The sequence below is a fragment of the Condylura cristata genome, unplaced genomic scaffold (assembly GCF_000260355.1).
Source record: "Condylura cristata isolate star-nosed mole 26May11 unplaced genomic scaffold, ConCri1.0 scaffold00001, whole genome shotgun sequence".
Lineage (NCBI taxonomy): Eukaryota > Metazoa > Chordata > Mammalia > Eulipotyphla > Talpidae > Condylura > Condylura cristata.
The window spans coordinates 40,973,193-40,985,330 of record NW_004567102.1 but is presented as its reverse complement, the minus strand read 5'-3'; the positions used below and the strand labels follow the sequence as shown (position 1 = coordinate 40,985,330).

The window sequence follows — 12,138 nt, the reverse complement described above, 5'->3', positions numbered from 1 at the left end:
CCCAGCCAGGATCTGTCTTTCATCCTGATGGATGCTGTCCTGTTTTTTCCAGCTTCCCTTGTAGACCCCTCCAGCAGATACAAATTTATCCCTCTCTTGTGCTTCCAATCTTTTGTATTCTCCTTCTATAACACATCTCTGACACTAACTAGGGAAATTTCTTTTGCTCCTAAAGACTTGATATTCTTAGATTGAATCCATTGGGGACAATCCAAGGATAGTATCTTTATTGTAAGGTTTATGACCTTTTACATCTGCAGTGTTCCTTGTGCCATGTAATATTATACATTACATGTGCCAGGGATCAGAAAACAGATATTTATGGACTCCCATTTACCTACTATACTATATTTTAAAATGTCTTTGGTTTTACATTGTGTTAGGAAATTTTCCCATGCTTATAAGGTAAGCTTAGTGTTTTGAAGGGAAAGATGAAAATCTTCTGAAAGTATTCCACCTTATAATTTAAATACATCTTTTCTAGTTAGATTTTAATTAGAAATTGATTAAGATCAAAGGTAATGCATGAGTGTTTGAAGTCAAAATCTGTAAAATGCTCATTGGTTCAGGTTGTACAAATGCCCCCCACTGTTAGTGGTATTTTTAAACTCAAAGTTTCATACTAATAGTTTCAACTTTCAGATTTATTTTTCAGCTTGTTACATGATTTTTGCTTTCCTGATGCATCATCTCTCACTTTGTTTTTATATTGTTAAGATTACCACTTTGTGGTACAAAACCTTTTTCTTATTTTCCTAAAATCTTTCGACTGTGATTTGTACAGACCCAAAAATGTCCCCATTATGACCTGAAGATGTTTAGACAAAAATGTTTATTTCTAAGTTTAACTCCTATATATGAGTATTTCTAGAAATGCAGTAAAAACTTACACCATTTAATCATTTGTTTAAAATCCTACTGAAAATGCTTGTGAAAAAATACGTATACATATTTTTGTTTGTTTGTTTGTTTGTTTTCTTATATTTTCCAGTTGAGGGAAATTATTAGTATTGGTTGCTACTTATGAGCTTCACATTAATTACAATTACAGTGTATTTTTTTTTCATGTTGATAATTGTGAAAATCATGATTTCATTTTCATGAACCTCACAAATTCTCAGATATATGTATAATTTAGTTGTTTACAGACTCTTGTCAAAATGAACTTCAGTGTGAAAGTGAGCACATTAGTGAAATAGTTACATAATTAGTGAATAATTAAATTTATCAATTGATATATATTAACCATAGAAATCACTGTGTTTTATGCCACTTCAGATTTTCTTTTTAGTTTAATTTTGAATATAATGATTCTGTTAGATTCTGATGTGTTTAGAGATATGTTCCTTTATCATCTATGTTCTGTGAGTTAAATATGTTTTATATCTATGATGGCAAAACTCAAGGGAAAATATTACCTATGTTCCTGTACCAAATGTTGTATCTGAAGGACAAAAGACAACAAATGGCTTTTCCTATCATGTAGTTTATTTTTTCTTTAAAGCTATGTGCAAATACTTTTATACCTGACTCCCTTATATGTATGAATTGATACAGTATCATCACGGGATAAATAAAAAGAAGAGGGATTCAGGAATTTAGTTATTTAAGATTTGACTCCTCGTGCAAAAAAGGGAAAATAATTTACTGTCCATTATATTCTTTCAACTGTATTTTTAGGCATCATTTTCCCCAAAACCTGTAATTACTATTTTATTGGTAAAACCTACTTTCCAGAAAAAATTAATATAATTTTAGTATGTATTGAAATATGTAATGTCATTTTATCGTGACTTCCTATCAGAAACTAAATGAGGCTTCTGCTTATCAGAAACTAAATGAGGCTCATTTTTGCCTAAGTCTCCTCTCATATCTTAGAGATTTCATTACTACTTGTTTCCTTCACCTTACTATTAAGGGATAGAAGCTTAGCAAGTGTCTAATAGTCTAATAGCCAAAATCGCATTAAGCTGTGTGCATTATTTGAAAGAGAGCTAGGACCAGCACCGTCTTGCAGCTAATCTGTATCCAAATGGCACACTTTGTGTCATAAATTCTGATGGGAGGCCAGCAGTTTTATTGAGTAATTCAATGTATTAATTATTGTCTTAATCTTACCTCCACTATATTCTATATTTTCCTGACTAGAGTTTTCTAAATGCTAGTTACACATTTAGAGATTATTTGCTAAATATACTCTCATCTGCCTGTTATTTGGGGCTTATTTCTCCCGAATCTATGGCTCGAGGAGGTAACTTCTTGAATAGCACAGTTGACTGAGATTTGCTAAGATTGTTCTGGGTGGAGAGACAAATCACTTTGGAAACAAATTCTTCTTCACTGTGTATTTTAGATTTTAAAAGTCATGGCAAAAATAAGATTTTTTATTAGAAATTTGCCTCATTGGAAACATATCAGAAATACATTTAGTCTGTAAACACAGTCTGTTGAGTACTTCAGCTGCATCCCCCTAAAGGAAATGTTGTTCCACTTAATCTGTCCTAGTTATGCTTTTGTAGTAATCTGAGAGGAAATGGGAGCCATGCATCTTCCATGTTCTTCCTTCGGAATGCCCAAACCAGAAAGAAGTGAAAAATGTTTTTTTTCTAGACATTGATACAAGAAAATATTAAGAATTGGAAGAAACAAAATAAAGCCAAAGGGATAAACATTAGAAGCTTGCTTAAACAGCTTTGGCCTCCTATAATTGCTTTTCTGTCAGCAGGATTATTAACAATTTTGGACATCTGAAAATTAAATTAACATCCTGAAAATATTTTACAGAATGAGATAGAGCATGATACATGAAACATAATGACCCCACTGAAATTCAGCCAAGCCAGTGCAGCAACTCATTTAGACAGAGAAGACAACTAGTTAATCATCACTGAGCAAATTAGACAGAGCAAATTAGTTTGCCACATTCCACTGTCTTAGCTACCAAAAAGAATATATGCCACTAATTAGAATGAAAGAACGCTGAGCATATGATTATCTATATAGAAAAAGAAAGAAAAACTGTAGTTTGAATTGTTTCTGTCAAAGCTGAAGCCTAGGTTACAAAAGTATAAATTACACATATTGAAGTAGAACAGCTTTAGTGTATTCTTGCATTTTGGCCTAAATATTATAAACATTTTTTACATGCTTATTTAGATTTTGGGGGGGTTGTATACACATACATTCAAACACATGAAATACAAAAACATTTAAAAGTGATCCCTTTAATTAATGATTAAAATAAACATATCATATATTCCTTCCATGATATTTTTTTCCTTTCAAAAGTTTATTGCTGTCGCATGTGAAATAAATATTTGGACTTAGTTTATCACTGGAGATTAATCCAAAATCATATTTTGTAGCCTTAATTAGCATTCATTTGCTTAATTGTCATTCTCAGCCCCATCATTTCCATTTTTCACTAACTTGAACAATGCTATCTTCTGCTGTTTGCACTTTAATTTAAATTTCTATTAAGGTTTATGAACAGTAATAAGGTCCTGTTTGAATATTCATTAGCTTCTGAATTGTGAGCTATGAAAAGGTGCTTTCTTTTACCTTAATGAAACTGGCACAGCATGGGACTGATCAGTTGTGACATTTGATTTGAGGCATCCAGTGAATTTTCTCATTGTTTATTGACACATCTTGTCCAAACAGCTCCCTCGCAAGTGAGCGGAGTAATGAAGGAGAGAGTTCTGCAGCGGAGTGTCGAGCTTTCCTGGCAGGAACCAGAACATCCCAATGGAGTCATCACCGAATATGAAATCAAGTATTACGAGAAAGTAAGTGCTAAGAACAGCTGAAATGTACAACGATGCGCGGTATGTCTCGTGTTATCCGCCTGCACTATAGACTATAGGTCATTATGCCAACTATTTGGAACTACTTCAGAATTCCGAGTTAATTTTAGCCATTTTTTAATAACCTTCTCCCTGAATCTGTAGTTCATTACAATTATGATCCCTGCATATTATGTTTCTGTGGCACACAAATGAAAATACTCCACCATCGCTATATTTATTTACTCAGTATTTAATGTCATAATAATTAGGTAAGGTCAGACACATTTAGGATGATATGACTAAAGACAAATATAATAATGGGTTGAAGGATATTTTAGCACCACAGAAAACACATAGACTTATACGTGTTGTTAAATTGTTCTCTTTAGGATGTCTCTAGGGCACTTAATGATTTACCTCAGTTATATGATTTAGGTGAGCATGATGATGGCCTCTTAATAAAATGATTTGGAAAAATAAGAATATTTCTGTTGTAAATATGTAGTATTGTCCAAACTTTAGAATGAGGTGATATTACACACCTTTTAATTTCTTCTCAAATGTGTTTCAGGTATTTTAGACTAGTCACGTTTACCATTTCTTTACCAAGTGCTGACCCTGAAATCTTATGGTGACTATATTTTAGTAAACAGCAGCTTAGCCAAATGTCTGATTGCATTTAGATCTAATAAAATATGAACTAGGCATAATATATCAGTTATGCCTAGTTCATTTATGTTCCATCTAGAGAAAAGGGCAGCAAAGAGAGAGAGGGGGAAGAGGAGAAAATTCACTGTTCATAAATTATTATCTAGGTTCCACCTCACAGCAAACACTATTTCCATGTTTGAAATATGGAAACCATTAGCACTAACATTACTAATAGTAGTTGTAATAATACATGTTACTATTATTGACTTAATAGAGTTAATTGACTGTTATAATAGGCTTTTTAATCATTTAGGCCATTTTTCAAAATAGGAGCCTAAAGCTTTTGGAAAACTTTGGGGATGAATTGACTTGAATGAGTAAATTAAATTCACGCTGTACATTGGCAATAGATACATTTTTTCCCCTTTGAAAAGAATTACATTTATATTTAACGTTCAGATTAAGTTTAAAATATTTTTCACTGATTATTTTCAGTATGAATTCATGACTTCCCTGGCTAAATTTACATTTTAAATAAATATGTCATGGACCAAAGGCTACATTACTTGTTTCATCAAATATATTTCTGAGAGAATCCTTGTTTTAAATGTTGCTTTTTTATACCTGTTTTTAATGAGCTATAATACTTACAGCCTCTTCTGCAATTTCATGTTTGTCAATAAAATATATTTCTAAAAATATAGTGAAGAGGAAAATACGTACCTTGGTGTTTTGGTGAGATACATGTGAGCATCTTTACTCTGGAATGAATTTGTTCAAATAATTACTTTTCTATTAAGCATGACAGGAAGAATTATCTACATGAACTGATCTTACAAATTAGGCAATTATTAGAAGAGAACAATAGTGTCATTGTAATATGTGTAAGAATGTGATGTATAGTTGTATATGCATATATCATGTCACCTCATATCAGTTATGCCTAGTTCATTTATTTGAGAAAATATATTCATAATTCTGTTACTTTAATAAATGATTATAATGAAGAAAATCACAAAACAGCTTCATCAAATCCAGTTTAATTTAACATTTATTTACACATTTGCAAATAGCAGTGTGAAAGCAAATCAAACAACCAGACTGACATTTTCAAATTTCATTAGTTTTATTTAAACACAGGTGTTTGTTATAGAACAAATAAGAAACTGACAAAAATAATTCATTTTGATGAGTGGGTTTTTACAATATTTTCATAATCCATTAAATTATTTTAATTAAGTTTTAATATATTGTTCATTTGAACATCGTTTTGATGGAGGTTTTATATTAAAATTTTATATCTATTTCATTAATTTTCATATATAGTGTAATAAACCTATTTTTAAACTCTGAGTTTCAGAATTTACATTGGCAAAAATGAGGAAAATGATGAATCCTCATTTTTGATAAGTGAAGGTTTTAAGATGTCAAACCTTGAGTTATAGAATACTTTGAGTTTTAACTTGAAATATTGCATTTTTTATAAAAGTGGTTTCCTGTGAGAAAGCAGTTAAAAAAAGATTGCATCTTCATTTTACTATATAATAGTAGTGTTAACTAAATTTCTTGATTTAATAACCTCATTTTTACTAAGTGATTTTTTTTTTTTTTGCTTGCTGAATAACATTGAGGTCATTTATTAAGAGAGCTCCATTTTGAAATGAGGACCTCCCAAGCCATAGATTTTACAGGTATACCCTTGCTTTGTTCAAAAAGATCTTTGATTATATTTACGGCTAAATAGTTCTTGCCACTGTACTCTCCAACAAATCAAAGCTGGAAACATCATAAATGTTTTAACAAAATTATTTCTCTTTGAAATTTATAGAACAAAGGCATGTGTTCACATTTACATTTTATATTATCTTGAAACAGCTCAGTGTTTTAATATTCCACAGGGTACAGTATAACCCTTATAAAAACAATGCAGCAAATTGAAATAAATTGCAAGAATTGGCTGTCAAATTGTCTGGTTGCAATCACAATTAAATATTCCCTGTATATATTGTTTCTAGGATCAAAGGGAACGGACCTACTCGACAGTAAAGACCAAGTCCACTTCAGCCTCCATTAATAATCTGAAACCAGGAACAGTGTATGTTTTCCAGATTCGGGCTTTTACTGCTGCTGGTTATGGAAATTACAGTCCCAGGCTTGATGTTGCCACTCTAGAGGAAGCTACAGGTAAAATGTTTGAAGGTAATTACCACCTTTGGATTGGATTTTTTTAATCTTCATAACTCTAGTTTTTTTTTTTTGGGGGGGGGTGATGATTTGGTTAAATATTGTTTTTTTTTTAATACGAAGTTAAAATATATGTGTACTTCGCAAAGTCTATTCAGAATAATAATTTGAAATTTGCTGCTTTGTTTTATAATGTTCGAAACTTGTGATTTAAATTCAGCTCTTTAATGCATACTGCATTTATTTTAAGAAGTTGAAATTAGAAACAGAAACAGCATTCTTTCAGTTTTGTGTTGCCACAGGCAGTTTTTGTAGATTTCTCTCTCCTCAGTGCCCCAGATGATCTTATTATACAAGTTGTATCAGTGAAACTGCTGCCTCACAACTCACTCTCCTGATCAGCAAAGTCAGAATGTACCCACAAGTTAGGCCAGAGAAAGATGTTATGTGAAAATTTGTAAATTTAAGCTACTTGCTCTTTAATAATGATATTACATATACAGGTTAAAAAAAACTGTATTTATTTTTATGTTTGATATCTTTTGCATTTTTTAAATATTTAGACCATAATGTAAGGCATGTTTGAAGTATATATAAAATATTGAGTGTAACTGAATTAATTATTCTTAATTTACTACCACTCTGAATTATATGCAGTGCTGTAAGCCAGTATTACTTCACTTCAATTACTAAAAAAAGTGGATCGTCACCAATATCTTGAATCACCTTTATCATTTTATGTTTTATGATGCAACTTTGGAAAGCAAGAAGAGCATGTGTATAAAGTATATCAAAAATAAGCAGATAAATCTTGGAATGTATGTCCCACTTTAATAGGGAAAAGTTGAGAATAGCTTGAGTACTAGTGCTGATTGTGTAGTTTTTTAAATTCTTCTGATATCATAGTTCATACACAAGATATACCAGCTCTTTTGTTACCTTTTCTTTGCTAACCTAGGTTTCTCAAAAACTTCTTTTAAAATAAAAAGAAAAAGAGGTGAACTGAAAGGGTAATATGATTTTCTTATTTTAATTTTTAGTAGAATACTTTAAATCATTTCAGTAATGTTGAAACATCAAATTGTTTTGATATCAGAAAATATTTTATAGATGTTATTAAAGGTAATTAAATTAATAACTATTCCTTATATTAGCCAATTTTGTTGATTGATAACAATAATCTTACAAAATATTTGTTTTATTTTTAAGTTAAGCAGTAATAATCAAAACTACAAACTTTGGAATATGTTTGAAATAAGTCAAGTACATATAGTTGTAGATTAAAAGTATGATTAAAAAGCTCATATAACTTGGCATAAGTTCCTTTATTTTTTATTAACTCTTTTAAATGAACTATGTAAGATTAAAAATGAGAGTACTTAAGTTCATTGACCCCCAATGCATTAAAGTATTTTAAGATTTCAACATTTAAATGTTTGGTAATATATTCTGGAAGTTTTCAACATTTAAATGTTTGGTAATATATCCTGGAAGTTTTCAACTTAGATTATTAGTGATTTCTAATATAGTAAAATACATCAAATGGTGTATTTTTTAAAAGATTTGTTTTATTATTTATGCATACAAAAGCTGGGGTATAGGTCAGAGGTGCTCGGCGCCTGGGACCGTGGGTGAGAGGATTCACCAGAGACAGAGTGGGGAGCAAAACAGACAAATCTATTGAAATACAACTGTTGAGTCATGGGTTCACTGAGACACATGACACACTTAATGCTCATGATTTAAAATTTAATGAAAAGAGAGACTGTTGGTCCTACCTGGTGGTGCAAAGTGATGGGACACAGCACTACAAGCTAGCCGCAGCTGCTTCAAAACAAGTTCAGTCCCTGGCCCAGAGGTGACCTGCATGGCATGGCAGACCTCTCCTGTCTCACCTGCTGCTCCCTTCAACAGGGTACTTTGTCGATCTGCCTGTTTTGCTCCCCACTCTGTGTCTGGTGAATCCTCTCACCATCCCTGAACCTCTGGCCTGTACCCCACTTATTGTATGCATAAATAAATAAATAAATAAATATTAAAAGAAAAAGAAAAGACAGACTTACACAAATTCTGGTCCTGTGTTTGGATGCTGATAGAGTGGTGGATTGATCCTCTCAGGAAGTAGCCAACACACTAAGCAAGTAGGGCAAGAGGGAAGATGACACTGAGTAGAAGTCAGTTGAGTACTATTTGAAAAGCTAAACAAATTATTCTATTGATCGTAATATTTTTTAAGTGTATCTCACACATGTATCCCAGTGGGCACATAGCCAAAATCTTCTCAATCCAAAACTGGACACAGGGACTAAAAATAAAATTTCAGTTCACTACTTACTAAAGCATTGCCAGTAACTTTAAACAAGTATCACCAGTAAATTTCACAATGTATAACTTAGTTAAACATTTATCAAATCCTCCAGTGATTTGTTAACGATATTTATTATATGTAGATGCAAAGCTATATTTTAACTGATACAGTGGAATTTGATTTGAGGAATAACTTTCCAAATGACCCCAGAAAACACCCCTGTAATCTGAAAAAACATCAAAGTGAAGTAACTAAATATATCCATGGCAAATACAGCTTTTGGATGAAATCTGAAAAATATTCTTACGAGTTGGACGATTTCATTCATAATATGAAGCACTGATTTAAGAATCTTAATGAATCACATTTTGCAGAGTATGTAAAATTTACATATGCTTTCACATTTTCCTTAACAAAAAGCACTCAAGACAGAAATTCTAATCAGATTGTGATACCTGGAAACCATGATTTTTTTTCTTGTTTTTTTTTTTATGGTAATTGAGGTACAATGGGAAGGCCCCCCTCAAAATTTCAAAGAAAATAATTGATGCCAAAAAATTCCACAGCAGAGTTAAGATTGTAAAGCTATTATCATTTTAAAGGAGGAAGAGGGCAACAAACCAGCATGTGCCTACTCTCTCTGGTGTATCACCCATCCACAGCAGCTGGGTACCAATCAAATGTTCTTTCTCCTCTGCCAACCACAAAGTTTCCCACTGCACATAGCATCTTAAAATCCCCTTCTCTGAAAAATTAATTTTACCAATTCACAATTTTAAAGCATAATGTGGTGGTATGGCAATTATAAATTAACTTCATATTCATTATGCACAAAGTAGATGGAAATATTGACCATGCATGTAGATTATGGAAAGATTGAAGTGTAAACCTGACTATAAAACTAGATAAATGAATGTTCACAAATTCTCATTCTCCATTCACTGGAGTTTAGTTTTCTCACTGGAGTTCTGTTTCTGAACCTAAAGAAAGAACCGAGTATAAGACAAGCAAAGAATTAGACCCCTGGGGAACACTGACTGAATGGAAATAATTTCTACACATGTATTTTTCCTTCCTCATGAGCCGGACTACTACGTTATTTTTCTTCTCTCTCTTCTCCATATATATAGAGGAAGGTAAAAACAAAACAAACAAAAACCTAAATAAACGAAAATACTTTTTTTTTTTTTTGTCTATTGAATGTTAGTAGGCTATAATAGAGAATTTGAAACTTAAAAGTTGCTTTCTTTTTCTTCTTTTTCCCCTTCTTAAGTAGCTCCCTTAGGGAGCAAATCAGGAGGTGGAGAATAAAGTAGTTGTATAATGTTTTGTTAAAAAACTGTTAGACTAGAACTATTTTTAGTGTTTCTCAGTATAAGCCCTATAGTCAGCATAGGTTTACAAAATTAAGAAATGAGTTATCAAAAGGTAGAAATATAGATAAACTAGAGAGAGAAACAATCAGAAATAAAGTTTATAGTGCCTACTGCCACAAGACTTACTCTGCCTACATATAATTTGCTACTCTAGGGACTGTGCCCTTGCCACAAGCAAGGAGCTGTATTTTCCATCTTGCTAAAATTAATTGTTGCTTGTTTCAGAAATAAACAAACTCTATTAGTTTGACATTATATAGTGTATGATATTTGCAGCTGGATCACTTATTGGAATCTACATTTTCACTGTTTTATATTCCTTTGATTATTTTATGAAATCTATGCTGGTATTAAAACATAATACTCTGGGGAAAATATGACAATTGTGGATTAAAGTATAAGTAAAGCTTCACTAATTTGGAAAATGGAAGTGACAAAACCGTGTGACTTGATGAAGAATTGGAATCAAAAGCTTCTTTAAAAAGACATGTAAACATACACTGTTCCCAAAGAGACTCTCACACAGGTCTAGCTGGCTTGCTTAATGAGCATAGAAGAATCACTTAATATTGTGCACAAAATAGCTCTACTTTGATAATGTTAAAATCTTTTTTAAAGTGCTTGCATAGTTTTGCTTTTTCATAATAGGATAGCTCCTGCAATCTTAAACTCTCAAGGTGTTTATTATAAAAAATGAATACTAGGTAACTGTTCATCTTTTTCCTGAGTTGTAATAAACCAAAAATTCATGAAGATTTATTATGACTGTGATGATTTTTAATATTAATTATGTAAATATGAAGCATTTAAAATACTTTGAAAAATACACAGACGATGTATGTTCCATTCTTTTTTACAAACCAAAGAGACAGGAATCAAATCCTTTGCTGAGGAAAAAATAGGGTTTCAATTGCAATTGTAATTCAAAGATTTATATTTCCTGATTCATAACTTGTGTTTTCAGCAATGAAGCTTTCAGTAAGACATTGCCTAGGTTTCTTTTACTACTGAGGAATATAAGAGATAAAAGTGCTGTTCATACTGCTACTTTAAAATGCAAAAATAAACATTCATTAAACTGATATTGTTAGAATGCACTGCATTAATTTGAAAATATAAGTGAATTAAATCAAATACTTATATCTTGTTTATAAGATTTTATTTTAACCCCCAAGTTTCTGCCCACTGTTAAGCATTCCTGAGTCTGTTTCCTCTCTTCACAGCTACAGCTGTCTCCAGCGAGCAGAATCCTGTGATTATAATCGCTGTGGTTGCTGTGGCAGGGACCATCATTTTGGTGTTCATGGTTTTTGGTTTCATCATTGGAAGAAGGTAGAACATAACTTTGTTCTCATCTGTAATTAGAACTACATTAGCTTATTGATTATAAATAATCTGTTTAAGTGTTCCATAGAAACTACAAGTATTCTTTGTTAGAATTGCAACATTAAAGCTCAAGAAATTGTCATTCTTCCACAGTGAAAATACAGTGTAAACTCAATCAACTTAGATTAAAAATATTTTAAATTATATTGATTGAAAATATATTGCTTATTTTCGGTAATAGGTTTTTATAATTAATACAGATGATAACTGAGAAAAAATTATTTTTTTAGTGACTCGTGGAAACTATTTAAAATCTGTTGGTTTTGTTGTTGCTGTTATTATTTTTGTTTTCAGAAAAATAAGTAAACAAATAGTCAGTCATTGATAAATCTAAATCCATAAAATGTTTCTTCTTCTTTGTGCATTTTTTAATTTTATGTGAAATTTTAATTATGTGGATTGCTATCTTATTATTAAGGAATATGTAACAATGGGAATTTTTTTT

General features: G+C 31.4%; 1 protein-coding gene across 2 annotated transcripts in view; it reads left to right on the top strand.

Annotated features, from left to right (window-relative positions):
• EPHA7 (EPH receptor A7) overlaps window positions 1-12,138 on the top strand; it is a 160,736-nt gene that overhangs the window by 130,477 nt on the left and 18,121 nt on the right. For both annotated transcript variants that reach the window (XM_004673705.2, XM_004673704.2), the window contains exon 8: window positions 11,531-11,639. In XM_004673705.2, the coding sequence (XP_004673762.1) occupies window positions 11,531-11,639 (109 nt within the window). The remainder of the gene's footprint in view (window positions 1-11,530; window positions 11,640-12,138) is intronic.